General features: G+C 36.1%; 2 protein-coding genes across 2 annotated transcripts in view; both read left to right on the top strand.

Annotated features, from left to right (window-relative positions):
- Cap-G (Chromosome associated protein G) overlaps positions 1-13,643 on the top strand; it is a 64,846-nt gene extending 51,203 nt beyond the window's left edge. Inside the window, exons 17-22 of the mRNA XM_068370979.1 lie at positions 1,920-2,045; positions 3,949-4,025; positions 5,997-6,128; positions 8,961-9,098; positions 11,220-12,086; positions 12,629-13,643. Coding sequence (XP_068227080.1) covers positions 1,920-2,045; positions 3,949-4,025; positions 5,997-6,128; positions 8,961-9,098; positions 11,220-12,086; positions 12,629-12,707 — 1,419 coding nt within the window. The 3' untranslated portion in view covers positions 12,708-13,643. The remainder of the gene's footprint in view (positions 1-1,919; positions 2,046-3,948; positions 4,026-5,996; positions 6,129-8,960; positions 9,099-11,219; positions 12,087-12,628) is intronic.
- A 3,709-nt stretch (positions 13,644-17,352) lies between these two features.
- Positions 17,353-21,978, top strand: part of Wdr24 (WD repeat domain 24) — a 28,806-nt gene continuing 24,180 nt past the window's right edge. Inside the window, exons 1-4 of the mRNA XM_068370978.1 lie at positions 17,353-17,468; positions 20,695-20,813; positions 20,942-21,067; positions 21,737-21,852. Of these exons, the coding sequence (XP_068227079.1) occupies positions 20,723-20,813; positions 20,942-21,067; positions 21,737-21,852 (333 nt within the window). The 5' untranslated portion in view covers positions 17,353-17,468; positions 20,695-20,722. The remainder of the gene's footprint in view (positions 17,469-20,694; positions 20,814-20,941; positions 21,068-21,736; positions 21,853-21,978) is intronic.

Genomic DNA, 21,978 nt, shown 5'->3' with positions numbered 1-21,978 from the left:
CTACCAGTACCACTGTAACCCAAGTTGCTGACTTCCTGTTACATCTTAGGAATGTTAGATCTCTTTCAGCTCCTACGATCAAGGGGTACAGAAGTATGTTGGCAGCAGTTTTCCGCCACAGAGGCTTGGATCTTTCCTCCAACAAAGATCTGCAGGACATCCTTAGGTCTTTCGAGACCTCTAAAGAACGTCGCCTGTCCACTCCAGGCTGGAATCTAGACGTAGTCCTAAGGTTCCTTATGTCATCTAGATTTGAACCTCTCCAGTCAGCCTCTTTCAAGGACCTTACTCTCAAAACTCTTTTCCTCGTCTGCCTTGCAACAGCCAAAAGAGTAAGTGAGGTTCACGCCTTCAGCAGGAACATAGGATTCACATCTGAAACGGCTACATGTTCCTTACAGCTCGGTTTTTTTGGCAAAAAATGAGCTTCCTTCACGTCCTTGGCCTAAATCGTTCGAAATTCCTAGCCTTTCCAGCATGGTGGGTAACGAACGGGAGAGAGTTCTTTGCCCTGTCAGAGCTCTTAAGTACTATCTTAAAAGGTCAAAACCCTTACGAGGACAATCAGAGGCCTTATGGTGTGCTATTAAGAAACCTTCGATGCCTATGTCTAAGAACGCAGTTTCTTATTACATAAGGCTTCTGATTAGAGAAGCTCATTCTCATATGAAGGATGAAGACCTTGCTTTGCTGAAGGTAAGGACACATGAAGTGAGAGCTGTGGCTACTTCAGTGGCCTTCAAACAGAACCGTTCTCTGCAGAGTATTATGGATGCAACCTATTGGAGGAGCAAGTCAGTGTTTGCATCATTCTATCTCAAAGATGTCCAGTCTCTTTACGAGAACTGCTACACCCTGGGACCATTCGTAGCAGCGAGTGCAGTAGTAGGTGAGGGCTCAACCACTACATTCCCATAAACCCATAACCTTTTTAACCTTTCTCTTGAATGCTTTTATTGTTGTTTTGGGTTGTTACGGTGGGCTAAGAAGCCTTCCTCATCCTAGTTGATTTGGCGGGTGGTCAATTCTTTCTTGAGAAGCGCCTAGGTTAGAGGTTGTGTTGAGGTCCTTTAGTATGGGTTGCAGCCCTTTATACTTCAGCACCTAAGAGTTGTTCAGCCTCCTAAGAGGACCGCTGCGCTCAGTAAGGAAGACGTACTTATTAAAGGCAGAGTAATGGTTCAAGTCGACTTCCTTACCAGGTACTTATAATTTCATTTGTTATGTTGAATAACTGATAAAAATGAAATACGGGATACTTAGCTTCTTGATTAACATGTACACTGGTTTTCACCCACCCCCCTGGGTGTGAATCAGCTACATGATTATCGGGTAAGATTAATATTGAAAAATGTTATTTTCATTAGTAAAATAAATTTTTGAATATACTTACCCGATAATCATGATTTAATTGACCCACCCTTCCTCCCCATAGAGAACCAGTGGACCGAGGGAAAAATTGAGGTGGTGTTGACAAGAAGTACTGGAGTACCTGACCACAGATGGCGCTGGTGAGTACACCCCCCTCTTGTATAGCGATCGCTGGCGTATCCCGTCCGTAGATTTCTGTCGGGCAACGGAGTTGACAGCTACATGATTATCGGGTAAGTATATTCAAAAATTTATTTTACTAATGAAAATAACATTTTTGGAAGGTCAAGGTCACGGTTAAGCCACATGTCCAATTCACGTAATAAGCCATAAGTTTGGACATCATTGTCACAGAGACTTCAAACTTGGTTCATATTTGAGTTTATGAAAATCCACGCTGATCATTATTTGTTAAGGTCAAGGTCGAGCAAAAGTTCGAGAAATATGCTGCCGCGGTGGAGGTCTGCACTCTACTTAATGCCCCTCTAGTTTCAGTTTGATCGGAAGAATGAATCTTTCAGAGACCCTCATGAGTTCATTCTTTCCAGGCTGAATCGGACGCTGAAGGCTCGCCTTCAAAATGCCAAGCCACTGAAGTTACGAGGGCAGAGCAGCATGGGGATGATAGCGACGAGGAAATTGTATTGCCTGAACGTACAAGCACTCAAAAGGATGTAAGTATATTTCTCTCTCTCTCTCTCTCTCTCTCTCTCTCTCGTGATGTGACCTCGGATTGCTGGAGTATGTAAAGAACTACCCATTACAGTCAGAAGGATGTAAGTATATTTCTCTCTCTCTCTCTCTCTCTCTCTCTCTCTCTCTCGTATTGTGACCTCAGATTGCTGGAGTATCTAAAGAACTACCCATTACAGTCAGAAGGATGTAAGTATATTTCTCTCTCTCTCTCTCTCTCTCTCTCTCTCTCTCTCTTATTGTGACCTCAGATTGCTGGAGTATCTAAAGAACTACCCATTACAGTCAGAAGGATGTAAGTATATTCTCTCTCTCTCTCTCTCTCTCTCTCTCTCTCTCTCGTATTGTGACCTCAGATTGCTGGAGTATGTAAAGAACTACCCATTACAGTCAGAAGGATGTAAGTATATTTCTCTCTCTCTCTCTCTCTCTCTCTCTCTCTCTCGTATTGTGACCTCAGATTGCTGGAGTATCTAAAGAACTACCCATTACAGTCAGAAGGATGTAAGTATATTTCTCTCTCTCTCTCTCTCTCTCTCTCGTATTGTGACCTCAGATTGCTGGAGTATCTAAAGAACTACCCATTACAGTCAGAAGGATGTAAGTATATTTCTCTCTCTCTCTCTCTCTCTCTCTCTCTCTCTCTCGTATTGTGACCTCGGATTGCTGGAGTATCTAAAGAACTACCCATTACAGTCAGAAGGATGCAAGTATATTTCTCTCTCTCTCTCTCTCTCTCTCTCTCTCTTCTCTCTCTCTCTCTCTCTCTCTCTCTCTCTCGTATTGTGACCTCAGATTGCTGGAGTATGTAAAGAACTACCCATTACAGTCAGAAGGATGTAAGTATCTCTCTCTCTCTCTCTCTCTCTCTCTCTCTCTCTCTCGTGATGTAACCTCGGATTGCTGGAGTATCTAAAGAACTACCCATTACAGTCAGAAGGATGTAAGTATATTTCTCTCTCTCTCTCTCTCTCTCTCTCTCTCTCGTGATGCAACCTCGGATTGCTGGAGTATCTAAAGAACTACCCATTACAGTCGTATTTAGTCACCAGCATGATAGCTCCTACAAATGATTTGCATCCTTATTGATTAGAGATGGCATCCTTCTGTAGCAGTGACTTGAATAGGAGGTAGGATTTAGCATCACTGGGAGGTCATTAATGTTATAGTTTAGTTTTAGTGCTGAGAAGGTCTCGTTTCAAAGACTCTAAGGACTACAAATTTCAGATGTGAATTAATCAGTTATGTTTTTCTCATTCATTCTATTTAGACTAAACCAAACCAAGGATTTATTAGTTACTGTGGATTACCAAACCAAAATCAAAGTAAGCATGTTATAAATGTAAGCAATGTAACTACTTCCGCCAACAAAATTGGAAGGAGGTTATGTTTTACCCCATGTTTGTGTTTGTTTGTTTATGAACAGCTTCCTGGCCACAATTTTAATCGTAGATTAACGAAACTTGCAGGAACTAACTGTTTTGTAAAAAGCTGGAAATAGTTAATTTTTCGAAGGTCAAGGGCACGGTCAAGCAAAATATCCAATTCACATAATCAGCCATGAGTTTGGACATTGTTGTCACTGACTCCAAACTTGGTTCCTATTTGTGTATGAAAATCCACTCCAATTGATACATGTTAAGGTCAAAGGTCAAGACATGGTCGAGAAATGAGCTGCCGCGGCGGAGGTCTGCGCTCTACTGAGTGCCCCGCTAGTTGTAGAACTTATTACATTCAGAAAATGTTAAAACTATTCCTAGCTTTTCCTATCAATTCAGATAGGCAAGACATGTGAATTTTTGGCTTGCATACTCAGCATACACTTGATAGAAGATTGTTCTTCCTCTTTAAATGTTTCTGAGAATTTCTTTTACTCAATTTCAGGATGAAGGAGCAGCAAATTCCATCCTGCCGGAGGAATTCCATGCTGCAGCTTCCGATGGCGATGCTGAACTTGAGCTGTGAGTTGTCATAACTTTTTTTTTTATATTTCAGAGGAGTGAGACTATAGTTTTTCATTATTTGATCTCTATTTCTACTGTTATTAAGGCTCGATATAATCATTAGATCATGATGTATTGTTTTGAGTTAGGCAAGTAAGGGGATAGTAAATATTATTGCATTAATTTTCAGCTCTAGATAATAGCCAGATTTATGCAAAGGTTAATTGTAGTCTGTTTGACTTTTAAAAGATAAGTGAAATAATGTAGATCACTGGTAGACCCTTGTTAGATCAGGCATTTTTGTATGCTAAAAGAAAATGACTTGGCCAATATAATGTCACTAAGCCTATATTTATAGGGACCATTTAAAAAAAGTCGCATTAGAAATGAAATGTTTTTTTACTTTACAAAAAATAAAAAAGGATGAAAAATTATCAAGACTTAGTGGAATATTCCAAAACCAGTCCGTAAAAACCACTCGCTATTTGATCCATGGTATTATTACTTAACTCTTAAATGAGATGTGAAAACTTGACTAATGTTGAAGAAAGCAGAGGCAGAAATAAGTCAGCTCAGCTGGGCGAGGCCGAAAGGGATTGGTACAAAGAGTCTTTATTAACATTTATTTTGTTAGTGGTACCTTCCCTCATTCTCCAAAGAGGACTGTCTGGAGGAAGAAAGCGATGTAAAAGTCGCTAATGTACCGTTTATCATTGAATTTGTTTATTTTTTATTTTTAGTAAAAGTATATCTTTCATACTCCCTTCTATTGATTTCCAGTTTCTCAATTTACTTGTTTCCCATTTCTTAAGTTATAGATCTTAGTTCTAAGACTATACTTCAGTATAGTATAAGAATAATTCACACCAGTTTCTTTTACCCACATATTAGATCCAGGCTTCATAAGGACATTAAGACATTAAACATTTATAGGTTCAAGCTCAGTCAGTCAACCAGTTGGGCATTATTTTCTTATTACATATGAAACGAAATTTGATACGGCTAAAGAGTAAAAGTTGCTCTTAGGTCACTACTAAAATATTCAATCCTTTCTAACGCATGATTCGGATCTGTCGTTAAGCTTTTAGAGAAATTAGTCACCTCGGATTTCAATCTTCTTTAGTCTTCATCTGTAGTTAGTGAAACCATGATATGAATAAAAGTAGTTTTTATGAGTTTCTTTAGGATTGGAACTTGGTAGAATGCTTGATGTTTTTAATGTTGATGTTGCCACGTTTACAACGTGCGTAATATTGAATCGCACATTGTAAATTCGTAGCAAATTCATTTCATTGCTGTTAATGTTTTCTCTTTATTTCTGCCGATTTTGAAACTTTGTTAACGAGACCACTTCTGAAGAATATGTCTTTGATAAATTTGCATATACGTATACAGTAGTCTGATTGTCTTCAGAATTCTTAATAAAGAATATTACATGTTATATTAGATACAGGCATAGCAAGCAAGGTAATGTACTGCATTTACGAAAGGTATACATGACGTGTCTTATGTGGCGTGTGGGATTCTCTAAACACAAAAAGTTTTCAAGTATTTGTTCCGATACATCCTACAAACCCTGAGTTCTTTACCATACGAGACCTTTCAGCCTTGAATGAGTCCATGAACGAGTCCATGCAACGAACGCCGTTCAAGATGGAGACAGCAGAAACGGTCGGACCGGCCGGCAGACCAAAGGACTTCATGATAAAACTGGATCAGAAAGATGAGTACTTCCATATCTCAATTCATCCATAAATATGCATCTTTCCTTTCAAACCCAGTGTTATCATGAAGTCCTTCTTTCTGACGGCCGGTCTGACCGTTTCTACCGTCTCCATCTTGAACAGAGTTAGTGGCACGAACTCCTTCAAGGCTAAGAGGTCTTGTATAAGGAGCTTAAAGTTTGTACTGTTAGGAAAAACACAAATTACTTCCAAAATTTGTCATATTTCTTTTTCATTGCCCTGCTATGAATTGGCCTGTTTTCAGCTCTCCGATAGTGTCTGGCCATCAGAAAGGGAAACACAACCAGAAGAGAACTAAAAAGCAAAGGTCTTCCCAGTCGGGAGGCTCAAGTGACGAAGAAGTAAAGACTCCGTCCAAAGTTCCCCGTACAGTTAGGTGAGAGACACCGCTTTTCGCCACTTGTACCTGGAATGTGCAGACTTGTGTGGAGCATATCTTTCTGCTTTTGAAGTGGTATGGGAGGAACGCATGAAGAGCAGATTTTTGTAGTGGGGTTTTTCGCATGTGTAACTCGCAAGAGCTGTGGAAACTGGGGATAGTCGTTTTTCCTTTAGATCAGTTTAACCCTTTAACCCAAAGGACGTACTGGTACGTTTCACAAAAGCCATCCCTTTACCCCCATGGATGTACCGGTACGTCCTTGCGAAAAAATGCTATAAAATTTTTTTTTTTTTCATATTTTTGATAATTTTTTGAGAAAATTCAGGCATTTTCCAAGAGAATGAGACCAACCTGACCTCTCTATGACAAAAATTAAGGCTGTTAGAGCAATTTAAAAAAAAATATACTGGAAAATGTGCTGGGTAAAAAATAACCCCCAGGGGTTATGGGTTGGAAATTTCCAAATACCCCGGAGGTAAAAGGGTTAATTTGAGTTTAATAAATGGTATTACAGTAGTTGAAAGAAATCTTGAATCATTGTCTTGAGATTATGAATGTGCTCAGTTTTAATTTTCATTATTTTTACCAAGGAACTCTTTTGCCACTGAAATTCTACGATCTAAAGTTTTTTAGGAACTGTGAATTTCTCACTTGTTAAATATCCTTAATTACAAGGTGAATTAACTTACCTATGGTATTCATCTCTGTTATGCTCAATCACAAAATAATTATCCATATTGCACTAACCAGAGCTTGTGTAGATGCAATTGATGGATTTCTACACCCTTATCGGTGGTGAAGGTAGGTAGGTAGCATGTTGGCTGGGCCCTTTCGCTGCTTAGATTACTATTATAATGTAGTTATCATCATCATCTCTTCCTCCTACGCCTATTGATGCTAAGGGCTTCTTCCTTCGAAAATTTAATGTAGTTATAGATTATTTTGATTATCCAACATAGTTTGATTTTGAGATTTGCATAAGGTTTGCCCATAATATTTTCTCTTGAAAAAGATGCGAATTGGAGTAGTGGAAAGTAAGGGAAGTTGAACGGATAAGACACACAGTAAGGGAATCAACCTAGAAGGACTGTCTACTATAAAAAACAGGCAAAAGACAAGTATGCTAGTTTGCTTTTGTAAGTCGTACCCTATTGGATTCTTTAGAGTAATGAAAAAAAAGTCCCTTCTTGCTGTGTGAAATTTTTATGATATTTATTTGATTAGTATTGCAAGAAGACTTCATCTCCAATATAGGGACATTTCCCTAGAGTAAGATTTATCATGTTCTGGCCTTTATTCGAAGTTAACGCCAAACTTTTCAAGATAGCATGCGATATCATCAGCCTCGTTATTCTCAAGTCAGATTTTTCCTTTTGAAATTATAGCGTCTAAAGTGTCCTTGTCACTCTGAAGTACCTACAGGTTCTATGCCCGTTTTGTCATGATTGTGTGGGCCTTTCTACGGAACGTCTTCGTAGCACTTCCAAAGTCAAGTTCCCGTTAAATATATCATCGATTAAAGACAAAGCATTTTTCTTGTTTGGTAATCTATTAACATATAATTTTGCATCTCTTTAGCATTTTTTTTTATGAAAATAAAGGAATAATTTCTTTGGCTTTTATAGGTACTTTAATAAAAAGCAAAAGTTGCATGTCATATTCAAGGATTGAAAAATGAAATAACACTTTCACTGCATGTTATGCATAAGGAACAACATATCTTCGGGGATAACAGTTCTGGTATAAAAGGTTTTTGTTATTGTAATGATATTGCAAAGATCTGAACTTTGGTGCATAAGTAGTCTTTAGATATAGAGAATTTTGGGTTCCTCGGTGGCCTGGGTGTATCTTTTATTTTTCCTATGTAGAAACCAGATGATTAGAACAGAGGGTAAGATAGGGAATACAGTCATTTGTAAGATAACAAGTTGAAAATGCATGCTGTAAATGAAGCATTTAAGAACACTTTAAAAAAACACAAACTTTGTAGCTTCTTTGAAATACACCACAGTAGGTCCTCCTCGAATTATAATCGAGATCTGTTCTTATGATGCGATGTAAGTTAGATTTTATACGTAACATACTGTACATACAAACATGCATTCATAACTATATGTATAACATACTTTAAAAGAGAAAAAACAATCCCTTATCATTAATAAGTTACCGTACCCTATACAGTACGTACAAATACCTGTTGATCATATAGTAGTGTATCTACACTAATATAGTACTAGTAGACAATAAGTACAGTAATACAGTATAATAATTCTTTATCTTTAACAATAAGTACAGTAATACATACAGTATAACAATTCTTTATCTTTATTCCCCTTTTTCATTTCGCTTCATTACGTCCCCCATCTGTTCCATCGTAATGACTTCCCTTTTCTAGGATGCAGTGACATCAGAAGTCTCTCTCTTACGCTTTCTAGACATGATGGTACGGCAAAAAAGGCTCAAATTTATTCATTTGTTGTTTACCCCAAGGTTTTTTCGTCATTTCAGGGGTTTAAGTTTGTCTGCAATAAATTCCTTAGCCGTACAATATTGCAGAAACATTTCATGTAGCTATACATATTTCAACCAGTAGTTTAATGACAAATATTTAACAGCAATCCCTGATGCATTTGAGCTTGTTGCCAGTTTCGTCTTTAATATTGTTCTTTTATCAGTTTAATTTCCCCCAGATAGTTTAGAGTTTTACCTGTAATTATTGAAACTTTTATTACGGTAATTTGAAACCGTAATCTCATTTTAAATGAGAAAAGGCCTTTGGTTCGAGTAAGTAAATATCCGATATAAAACTCCTAATGTCGTTTTCAGGCAAGTCGGCAGACCAAGACGTGGTGCAGCAGCCGGGGCCAAACCTGTCGGGCGTCGGACGAAAAAGGAGTCCGCGGCTGCGGAGGATTCGAGCGAGGGGGAAAAGGCAGTTCCCTCTAAGATTCGAAGGAGAGACGGGTGATTGTTATTTATCGGCTTTTGTTAATTTTAATGGCTTATGTGTTATCCGTTTACTTGCCCCTTTTTTAACCCTTTTACCCCCAATGGACGTACTGGTACGTTTCACAAAACTCATCCCTTTACCCCCATGGACATACTGGTACGTCCTTGTAAAAAACTGCTATTTACATTTTTCTTTGCATATTTTTGATAATTTTATGAGAAACTTCAGGTATTTTCCAAAAGAATGAGACCAACCTGACCTCTCTATGACAAAAACTAAGGCTGTTAGAGCAATTTGAAAAATATATATTGCAAAATGTACTTGAATAAAAAAAATGCCCTGGGGGTTAAGGGTTGGAAAGTTCCAAATAGCCTTTGGGTAAATGCTGTAGGGTACTTGTGTTGACTATTTTCCTGCTAGGCTACTCCGGCGACAATAACTTTGAAGACAACAACTTTGAAGACGACAACTTCAACAACGACTTTGACGATGATAGTTTTAAAGTTTGTATTTTAATTAAATATGCAGTAACCAACAATTTGGATGAAACTGACTTAGGAATCGTTATTTGGTTTTATGTAGCATATTTTCTGGTCTATTTTACTCAATTTTTATTTTACATGTGAATATTTTTTTTCTCTTCATCACATATATTTTGTATCGTTCAAGGATAGGGTTTTAGAAGGAAATTCTCAGGGTTTGTGTACGTGACTTAATGATAATTAGTAATAAGTACAGTATGCTGAACACAGTACATAATATACTGTACTCCAAACCAGACAAAGGTTTACAAGAGAAGAGAAACAAAGCTGGGAAATAGTAATAGAAAAACTGACTATAATTGCCTAAGGGTCTCTATTATGCAGTGTAGAAGTCTCCAGTTTAGTTCTAAATCCTGTTTCTTGTATGCATTAACAGGTACAGAAATATGTGTCGGTGTTTTTTGTGAGTTTTAACGCAGGTACAGAATTATGTGTCTGTGTTTCTTGTAAGTTTGAACACCGGTATAGAATTATGTGTCTGTGTTTCTTGTAAGTTTGAACACCGGTATAGAATTATGTGTCTGTGTTTCTTGTAAGTTTGAACACCGGTACAGAATTATGTGTCCGTGTTTCTTGTAAGTTTAACTCAGGTACAGAATTATGTGTCTGTGTCTCTTGTAAGTTTTAACACAGGTACAGAATTATGTGTCAGTGTTTTTTGTGAGTTTTAACACAGGTACAGAATTATGTGTCTGTGTTTTTTGTGAGTTTTAACACAGGTACAGAATTATGTGTCTGTGTTTCTTGTAAGTTAGAACACAGGTACAGAATTATGTGTCTGTGTTTCTTGTAAGTTAGAACACAGGTACAGAATTATGTGTCAGTGTTTCTTGTAAGTTTTAACAGGTACAGAATTATGTGTCAGTGTTTCTTGTAAGTTTTAACACAGGTGCAGAATTATGTATCTGTGTTTCTTGTAAGTTCAACTCAGGTACAGAATTATGTGTCTGTGTCTCTTGTAAGTTTTAACACAGGTACAGAATTATGTGTCAGTGTTTTTTGTGAGTTTTAACACAGGTACAGAATTATGTGTCTGTGTTTCTTGTAAGTTAGAACACAGGTACAGAATTATGTGTCTGTGTTTCTTGTAAGTTAGAACACAGGTACAGAATTATGTGTCATTGTTTCTTGTAAGTTTTAACAGGTACAGAATTATGTGTCAGTGTTTCTTGTAAGTTTTAACACAGTTGCAGAATTGTGTTGGGGGAATGTATTAGTTATTTTATTTCCTTACTGATGTCTTCTCATTCTGTTTGGAAAGCCTACTTCTTATTGTACAGATTTGACTTTATATAAGAATAAAGAATATCTACTTTTGGAGATCTTCATCAATGTATTTTCAATTGCTTTGATGTTGCCCATATACTTCAATTTGCAATCTTTTTAATTTAATTCCATCAAATTATTAACTGAAGATGATAGTTTTCACCATATACTTCAATTTGCAATCTTTTTAATTTAATTCCATCCAATTATTAACTAAAGATGATAGTTTTCATGCTATGAAAAATTAAAATCTTCATGAAACTTATATATTCGAGGTCGAAATAGAGCTTTAAAGATCAGTAATTCTATGTTACTTTTCTTACGCAGCCCAAGAGATGATCTTCAAGATGATGATACTGATTCATCCGAAAGTGAGATGAGTACTCCATCGGACGTAACCAACAACGAAGGCAAGGTTGAAGATAAGCCGGGATCATCTGAAAGTCTTAGCGAAAGCCCACATCCCAAAGCAACCCGCACCAGGAGATCAGATAGTCAGAGCGAATTGAATTCACAGACAGACTTGACTGATTCTGAAACCGCGGCATCTCAGCGCTCGTCGGTGTCGTCGTCGTCGTCGGCCAGCTCTAGAAAATCGAAAATTCAAAGTGACTCAAATGCAAAAAGGGTTTCAGTTGTTTCTGAAACCCCGGAGTCGCAGAGGTCCACTAGATCGTCATCATCATCCAGCTCTGTAAAGAAAAGTGCTCTAGTAGTTTCTGAAACTCCAGAGTCCCAGAGGTCCACAAGATCATCCTCATCATCCAATTCCTTAAGGAAAAGTGCTTTAGTTGTTTCTGAAACCCCAGAATCCCAGAGGTCCTCAAGATCATCCTCATCATCCAACTCCGTGGGAAAAACACCTTCAAACGCTAGGTCGTCTAGAAAGTTAGCTACGGCTGTCGCAACAACACCGGACAGTGAGAGTTCTGTAGCTCGCAGATCCACAAGGAATTCTGGAACGTCAACATCCAAGAGCTCGTCTGTTTACAAGTCTGTCGGCGAAACCCCGTCCAACTCATCCGTTACAGGAGAGGAGCCGTCTCCCGTTGTCAAGAGAAGCGCCAGGAATGCTCGCCGTGGCCTGGCAAGCTCACATTCGTCAGTTTCGTCCTATTCTTCACCCTCGCAGACGTCGAGCATCAGTGCGACTCCTTTCCGCAGATCGGGGAGACTCCAAGCAAGTTCCCAGAGGTAAGAATCTGGTTCTTTTACTGTGTTTTGCCAAAGGAAGATTTTTCCCTCACAAAGTCAGATCTCATAACAATTCTTCTTCAAAGATCCAAGTTTAATTTTATATTAGTACTGTATTTACTTTAGTCATGAATGAAAAAAACAAATACTTAAGAAGATTTGGCATAACTTGTGATGATTAGCTTCTTTCATATTCTTTAACTTACTGACTGAGGGCTGTGGTGGCCTATAACGTCCATGACTGGTGATCGCCGTTATGGGGTATGAGTCCCACTCAAACTCGTTACTTCCTTTGGTCGCTGCAACCTCGCCATCCTTGTGAGCTATGGATGATGGGTTTGGAGTAGCCTATAGATCTATCTGCTGAGTCAGCAGAAGCCATTGCCTGGTCCTCCCTGTTCTTAGCTTGGGCAGAGAGGGGGTTTGGGTGTTGATCATATGTATATATGGTCAGTCTCTAGGCCATTGTCACTGTCCCTTGCCTCCGCCATTCATGAGTGGCCTTTAAACTTAAAACCTATGTATTTTTTTTCTTTTTTCAGTACCGATTCAGAATCTGATACACCAGGAAAGCCTGCGACTTCACGCTCTTCTCGCAGTAAAAGAAACTCCAGGAAATAAGGTTTGCGTTTTACGCGAAGTGAGTGTATTCATCTAATTCAGATGTAGTTTTCCTTAGTTTTATCTATGTAGTTTTTAGCGGATTACTGCAATTAATCAATTTTTCAAAAAGAAATATATATTTTTGTATTCCTATGTATGTTTGTGAAAAATGAAAAGGGTATTAAATTGTGTTTAGGATTTTTTAATGATACAGATTAATTATATTTACCAGGAATTCTTTTTTTCTAGTTTCTCATTTCAGAATTGACATATAATTCGAAGGTAGAGTTTTTTTATCCTCTGCATTTTTCTATAAAAGAAGGGAATTTAGAGATCAGTTATTTGTTCTGGCAGCAAGAAAGGATTGTTAAGGAACTTGCTCACCATTCCCAACATTCTAGTTTACAGTATATCCTGTTAAGTCTTTTGAGTTTCGGATTACAAAAGGTATACGTAGGTGGAACTTACTTCCTTTATTATTTATTTTGTTCTTAAAGAAGTTTTTATAGTTATATTGTTCCATTCAAAAGAATATTCAGTATTCATACTTAAGGAACTTGCTCACCATTCCCAAATTTATATTTTACAGTATATCCTGTTAAGTCTTTGAGGTACGGATTACAAAAGGTATACGTAGGTGAAATTTACTTCTTTTATTATTTATTTAGTTCTTAAAGGAGTTCTTATAGTTATTACATTGTTCCATGCAAAATAATATTCAAATATTCAGTGTTCATACATGATTAAGGTTAAAGTTCACGAAAATTGAAAGTTATATGTCATGGAAACTTTGATTTAATGATCATAGATTTTAAATGCTTGAGTAAAATTTTTTATATAAAGAATTTTTAGATTTGTAAGGTCATATATATGAGAAGTCAAATCAATTGTAGTTTTATTTGTACTTTTATACTTAGGACACATTTACACAGAAATAAAAATTATGTAAATGAACCAATGATTTTCCTTCAGTTACCTTTTTCATATTTGTTACCTTTATAAAAAAAGAATTGTACATACATGCCATTATCTGAGGAAGCCATTTCAGAATGTAAGCATTCAGACTTGCAAATCTAAGTATTGTTCAGTACTGTATAATGGTTTGATTTGCAATGTTTGTCTATGCGATATTCACTCCGTATGTTTTAACTGTTCATAATTAGTTTTTTTCTGATCAGGAGTTCTTGATAACTGAAGACCGTGTGCATTGGAAGAATGGCATTTTACTGCTTTATGTTGATAACCTATTATTATTATTATTATTATTATTATTATTATTATTATTATTATTATTATTATTATTATCAGGTAAGCTACAACCATAGTTGGAAAAGTAGGATGCTATTAGCCCAAGGACTCCAACAGGGAAAAATAGCCCAGTGAGGAAAGGAAACAAGGAAATAATTAAACAATATAAGAAATAGTGAACTATTAAAATAAAACATTTCAAAAACATTAACATTAAAACAGTTATTTTATATATGAACTATAAAAAGATGTGTCAGCCTCTTCAACATAACATTTGCTGCAAGTTTGAACTTTTGAAGTTCTACCTGTTGAACTACCGGATTAGGGAGATCAAAATATATTGTATGAATTGAAGAGTTTAATCTAGAGTAGTGTTAGCCAATTGGAAACATCTGTGTTTAGCAATATGTTGGACAAGGGTTCAAAGCCAGTTCAAGATTGATGGTTTCTTGTATCTGCAACCTCACCAGTCTTGTGAGCTAGCAACGGGGGTGTTTGGGGGAGCATATAGGTCTACTTGCCAAGTCATTGGCAGCCATTGCCTGGCCCTCCCTAGACCTACTGTGTTGGAGAGTGGGCTTGTGTGCTTTTCTTATTCTTACTAAATGACAGCAAAGGACTTCTGGAGTAACGTGAACAAAGCTACAATTAATTTCATTGATAATTGCCATGTTTAACAGTTAAAGGCCACTCAGGAATACCAGAGGCAAGGGACAGTGACATTGCCCTATCAAGCAGGATAACTCAGCAAATAGACCTATTGCAGGACAATGCCCTAGAGACTTACCATATATACATATGATCACTGTCCAAGCCCCCTTTCCACCCAAGCTAGGACCAAGCAGGGCCAGATAATGGCTGCTGATGACTCAGTAGATAGACCTATACGCTCTCCCAAACTCCCCATCCTAGTTCACAAGGATAGTGAGGTTGCACCATTCAAAGGAACTTACGATTTTGAGCGGGACTTGAACCTGAATCTGGCGATCACTGGTCAGGGACGTTACCACAGAGAACACCATGTTTAGGGTGTTGAGGGTTTCAACAAACCGCTGACATAAAAGGTTGACGGCAAGCGAACAGGAACATGCATTGGCACAATGATTGATGATAGAAGAGGGCGGAATTTCCAATGTATTGATGATAGAAGAGGTCGGAACTACCAAAGTGTCGGGATAGAGGTCAGAATTTCCAAAGTATCAGGCTGAAAGAGGTCGGAACTCAAAGTATCCATCAATAATGTAGTTCTAAAAAAAAAAAAAAACTGGCTTAGAGTTAGCTAAAACTCGTGCTGTGACAGTTCTATTAAGGCAACCAACCCTTTAGTTTATCAGTAATATTGGATATGATACTCTCGCAATTAGAGCTTTTCCAGTTATATAATCTCAAAATAAAGGCTTTAAAAGCTGAAATAGAATCTCCCACTTCTGTTATTTCTGTCTAGTCTACACTTATTAATGATAAAATGGAAAAGATCAAATAGCTCTTGATGTCATCTACAGCATAACTTCAATGTCCTTTGTCAATATTCATTATTGATTAAAATCAAGTACGAACCTTTCTGACCTGTCTTACAATGAAACAAATCTCTTATTATTTAATGTCTCTACTTTTCACTCAAGAACCAGTGGTAATGAAGCTTATGAAGAATGGTTCTACAGTCACGGTTAAGAAAAATAAAAGAGCCTTACACCTCCCAGTGAACCTAAGGCAACATAAAATGATGCCTTGTGTGCCCCACACAATGCTAAAGGGACTTACTTTACTATATTTTAAGAGCTATTTTCTTGTTCCTATCACATAGGGAAACCCTAAGCACTGCATGACATACAAGATATGTTAGTTGTATATACTTAAATATTGTCACAGCTATTCCATGTTAATTATTTTACTTTAAAAGCTGCTTTTCTGGTCCTTTACTGCAGGGGAACCCTACACTCTACAAGACCTTTCATAATTAATTTTATCATATACATTCCAAGGCATCCAGCATATCACACCACATATTGCTCTTTTATTGACAAATCCATATTATCAAAATATTCTGAAAACAAGTCTTCAGTTTCCTCTTGAAACCTCTATTATCATGTCTTTCGGATGTCTAGTGGGAACTTATTGTACAGTTCTTGGGGGCGTATACCTTTGCCCCTTAGCCAGATCCACATTCCTTCTCTTAAATCTTTCTGTCCAACCAATTTTAGCCTATATTTCATAGTCCTACTCATGATGATGATGATGATGATGATGATAACAACAACAACAACAACAACAACAACAACAACAACAATAATAATAATAATAATAACAATAATAATAATAATAATAATAACCCTTGAGCCCTAAGGTTCTGCATAACTTTCCAAGGGTCAATTGGGTGGTTTAAAAATATTTTTACTTCTCATGAAATTAAAAAAAAAATATATACAATTTTGATCATCTTTATATTAGTCTTTGAAATTTAAACAGACCTTCAATCCAAATAAGTCCAATGCATACTAATTTGTAATGTCACGATATATTGGCCTGTGATCAGTGTCAAATAGTTTACAAGAATATATCTAAGACAATGATAAAACTATTCTTAGAATGGTATGAATAAACTTAATATAATTTTATTTAAGAAATTGAATAGTTAAAAGCCCGTTTGAGTATTAGAAATATTTAAATAGTCAGTTTTGAGTTTTCAAGTACAGGCCTATGGTCAGTGTCAAATAGTTTACAAGAATATAGCTAAGAAAATGATAAAACTATTCTTAGAATGGTATGAATAAATTTAATATATTTTTATTTATGAAATGAAAATGTTAAAAAGCCTGTTTGACTATTAAAAAACATTTAAATAGTCAGTTTTGAGTCTTCAAGTACAGGCCTATGGTCAGTGTCAAATAGTTTACAAGATTATATCTAAGAAAATTATCAAACTATTATTAGAATGGTATGAATAAATTTAATATATTTCTATTTATTAAATGAAAATGTTAAAAAGTCTGTTTGACTATTAAGAATATTTAAATAGTCAGTTTTGAGTCTTTAAGTACAGGCCTATGATCAGTGTCAAATAGTTTATAAGAATATAGCTAAGAAAATGATCAAACTATTATTAGAATGGTATGAATAAATTTGATATATTTTTATTTATGAAACTGAATAGTTAAATGCCTGTTTGACTATTAAGATTATTTAAATAGTCAGTTTTGAGTCTTCAACTCGAAACTCTGTCCAGGGTTGCCAGTTGGCTTTTTTTCGGGCCAAAAGACCCTCTAAATTTGTCCCTTTTTTTCGTGCTAAATACCTAAATTTGGCCTTTTTGAAATTGGTTAGCCTTAAATGCTATATTTTCGGCCTTTTTCTATTAGGTTGGCCTTTTAAAGGTGCAGTTGATCAGACTTTGGCCTTTTTTCACTTGGAAAACCTGGCAACACTGACTCTGTCTAAGAGTCTAAAGAAGAAGAAGACGTCGAGACATAGAGGAGTGTAAACAATTGCTCATTCCAGACATCGAGTTTCCCTCCTATATTAGTATAAAAACAGGTAATATTTATATTAATTCATAGTTAATATGTCGTGATTTATATATAGATATGATAGAGTAAACTTATTCTTCATATACTTTATTACTTTAATATATATAACGCAATTTGTAAGAATGTCATCGCTTAAAATGGCTGTTGGCAACTTTGCGGGATCAGCTGATTACAAAGAACGCTTTAAGCTATTAATATAAACAATAAACTAATAATATTTATTGATATTAGATTAGATTATTCATTAAATAAACAACTTATAGGAATTTTGTATATGTCTAAAATCTCGGACTTATAAATCACTGTTTGGTAACACCCGGTAGGAGATAGGCTTAAGGCTTTTCGAAATCTAAATCATTCTATGGCCTTCTATGATTTTTAGCTTAAGTTATTTGGTTTCAAGTTGAGCTTATTGTTAGGATATTCCCAGCAGTAGGTTTAATATAATATTGAATTTACAGGTCGACCCTAAGCTAACTACATGTAGTATAGGGTAGCATAGTTTTAGGTAGTATGCCATGTGACCGTAGGAAGGTTGGTAAATATTTATATTAAAAATATATATTTTAAAGCTCTAAAAAACAGGTGTATGGTGTAAATATAAGTGCATTGAGAGTGGATGATAATAATTTCTGACGGAAAGCCATAGATTTTGAGATATGGTGGGTTGCTATCGAGCAATAATAATGAAAAATGGTCAAAACAATGGATTATTTGTTTGGCAGGACTTCTTGACTCATAGAAAACGTGATCTTCCATCCATTTTCTATGGCGTTCATGCAACATTAATTATGCTACAAATACCTCCATAATTAATTGAAATAATTTAATGGTTTTTGCTCTGCTGTGCACTCGCTTCGCTCGCGATTAATGACCTTCGATGTCAGGATGCCAGAGAACTTTAAATAATCAATTAATCACGATTAAACATTACCTCACTGCTTCTACGCTCTGGCAAATTAACTTTTGCTATGCACGTTAACCCCATGGACTACTGTTTTGTGTTAATTATCAAGTATAAAATCTGAGAATTTGATTACCTCGATTAATATTATCCAGCGATTCATGGTTTTGGGTTTGAACGAATGTACTAGTAATAATTTATTAAAATATTATAATTGAAATAATTTTGGGCAAATTGTGTTAATGTAAAAATAAAATAGGAAGGGGATTTGAATCATGTTTATTGGAATTTGTATTGTTTGAACTTAGAAAAATAAACCTAAATAGATAAACCGTAGGAAAGGAATAATGATGAAAATGGAGACTGGTAACAGAAATTCCCTCCTGGTTGTCCAAAAGGCATGATGTTGACACAATAAAGCAGCTAAAATGAGCTATTGGGTCTGCCCCAATCTTGTCACCTCTCACTGTACTTCATTTTAACACTTTTTCTTCCAATATCTGAACTCTCCCCCCCCCACCTATCCTATCCCCCTATACTGTAGCTGTACTCATAAATCATCTATAATTTTGGGAGCCTTTGTATAATGATGGACAGGAACACTTTCAGAGAACGCTGTCTAACCTAAACTTCTCCACCTAACTTAACCTACAAACTTCATCCTTATCTACTTCCCTAAGGGGAGCTAACATCCCCCTGTGACCCCCCTTAGACTGCCGTATTATTGGCGATAGAATTGAAAATATGGGAGATATGGGGCATGGTCTTAAACATACATACATCCCGAAAACTTACAAACGGGTGAGTGGGTAGCCAATAATTATGGTCAGAAAATGGATGAAACACAAGATAACAGTTGAGACATATAGGGTTTATATATTGACCTAGAAATTAAAGTATCGCATATTTACCATAATATTCGGAAATACTTAAAGATACGTGATAGCTTGTAGAAAAAATTAGATGGTTTTTGTATTGCGTGAAATTAAAGTATCCTAGAATTATTAATATTCTATATATTATCCCTCAGTTGATCTTTGTTTCAATATGGCTTGCTTCTCTTGTAGTTGAAAATTCTTAGCAGGCTTGTATGATACTAGCGAGAGATACGTTGTTGTGCTGTGCATGCCAACCATGTGGGTGATTATTTTGACGATATTTTTACCTCTGCCAACAAAGTTGGGAGGAGGTTATGTTTCTGAACAGTTTCCTGGCTATAATTTTGATTGTAAAGTAATGAAACTTGCCGGGATTATCTGTTATGTAAAAACCTGAAAATTATTAAATTTTAGTAGGTCAAAGGTCACGGTCAAGCAAAATGCACAATTCAAGTTATCGGCCATAAGTTTGGACATTGTTGTCACAGAGACTTCAAACTTGGTTCGTATTTCAGTGTATGAAAGTCCATGCCAATTAATACATGTTAAGGTCAAGGTCGAAAAATAAGCTGTTGTGGCGGAGGTCTGCGCTCTCAGTGCTTTTGTAGTTGTTTTTCAGGCGAGTTGCAATGGCTATATAGTGAACAGAAAGTATTACAGTATAGATATGATCAATTACGAAAACAGATGAAATTACAGTATAGATTTAACGCCTCTTTGGGGGAGACGTCTTCTCGTATTGGCAGTCGTTATGAAAGCTCCTAATTGGCTGGAAATGCCAGCCAATGATTCTGATAAAAAGTAATCCAGAAAAGCTCCTATAAGTGATCGCAAACAACACATGTTCAAAATACAGTAGCTTGTATTAATTTGTATTAGATGAAAAAAACTAGAAAATGTTTAATTTTGGATTCCTAAATTATTATTATTATTATTATTATTATTATTATTATTATTATTATTATTACTACTAGCTAAGCTACAAACCTAGTTGGAAAAGCAAGGTTCTATAAGCCCAAGGGTTCCAACAGGGAAAAATAGCCCAGTGAGGAAAGGAAATAAATAAACGATATAAGTAATGAACAATTAAGATAAAATATTATAAAAACATTAACAACATTAAAGCAGATATTTCATATATAAACTATAAAAAGACATGTAAGCCTGTTCAACATAAAAACATTTGCTGCAAGTTTGAACCGTTGAAGTTCCATATTTTCTGTTTAACCAATTTCTCTATGATCATCTTCTTCGCCTGTATCTCCTCCCACCTTTACGTGGGGTCGATGTTTTTGGCCAGCGTTCTCCATCGACCTCTGTCCCACACTTTACCACTGGTCAATCCCTTTGATCGAAGGTCATCCTTGATACAGTCCTTCCACCTTCGTTTTGATCTCCCTCTCCTTCTCGATGATATTCAAGTCCAATTTTGTTTGTTGTATTTTTTGCAGGCCCTCGCACAACCCAATGTAGAGCAACATGCGTACCGTCTGCGTTACCCAGGAGGTGCCGGCCAATGCGCTTGCTCTTAGCCCTGATAATCAGCAGGTTGCCATTGCCGGGCGAAATGGTACGTAATATTTTGAAAGAAGTGTTATTTTGAATATGGATATGCAAAACGTTACCATACTGTATTTTATTTTTTACACATATTTCTGTTAATGAATGTATAAAGTTTCAATTATTTTTCCCGTTCAGTTTTCAAGATCTATTCGATCGAAGAAGACGACTTGATTGAGAAAGTAAATTTACGAGTGGGGAAGAACGAGAAGAATGCCAATTTGAATCTATCTTGGAATGATGTTGTCTGGAATTATGTTGAAGGTAGGTTCTCCTTTTATATGTCTCTATTTGGTATTTAAATAGGAGTCTGCCATACGGCTTTACATGTAATATATCTATAAATATGCAATGTAGTGAGAGACCCAAGGGGGAATCAACTTCAGGTTAATAGCTTCCGGTAGGCTAGGGAATCAAACCCGGGCCCAAGAAACTGAGGTTTCATTGACTGGGTCGAGGGAATGACAAATGTGTTGTAATATGGCAAGGGATTACTCTAAATGCTATCAAGTATTTGCTGTTATGTAACAATGAATATCGTCTTTTAGTTGTTGGTTAAGGCTAAAATAACAAAAGAAGGCAATTGGTCAGGGAGTCCATTGAACGGGGTAATTTATATTTATGGATTTTTTGCATTTTTTGGTATCTGAAAATATTCAGGACTGATTGCATGTAATATTTGAACTCTTTTTCATACTTAATTTAAAATATATTACAGCTATATAGGAACATACTGTCTCTTTATATATTTTAAATCCTGTATTCAGTGTGTTGTATACTTTACAGGACTTGATTATATCTTAATTGAAGAAAGTATTAATGCCCTCCAATAATTATATTTGCATGTTAAATTTCGAGTATTTTTTTTATAGGATTTACTTCCACTATAATAAATACAATACAGTGACCTTTATTTTGAATTCCTCCATGCAGAAGCTGTGCTTGCTACTGCTTCGTCAAGTGGAACTGTCGTTACCTGGAATCTGAACAAGACGTCAAGATCAAAATCTGATATTGTGTTTCGGGATCATGAACGAACTGTTAATAAGGTAACGCTCGAAGATACGTTTGTTTCTGTAATTTATATATGGAGTTCACTTTATGGAGATTTATTTGTTTGTTTCTATGCATATATATATATATATATATATATATATATATATATATATATATAT

This window comes from Palaemon carinicauda, chromosome 3 (assembly GCF_036898095.1).
Source record: "Palaemon carinicauda isolate YSFRI2023 chromosome 3, ASM3689809v2, whole genome shotgun sequence".
NCBI lineage: Eukaryota > Metazoa > Arthropoda > Malacostraca > Decapoda > Palaemonidae > Palaemon > Palaemon carinicauda.
The sequence above is the reverse complement of the archived record's forward strand: the minus strand, read 5'-3'. Positions and strand labels throughout refer to the sequence as shown.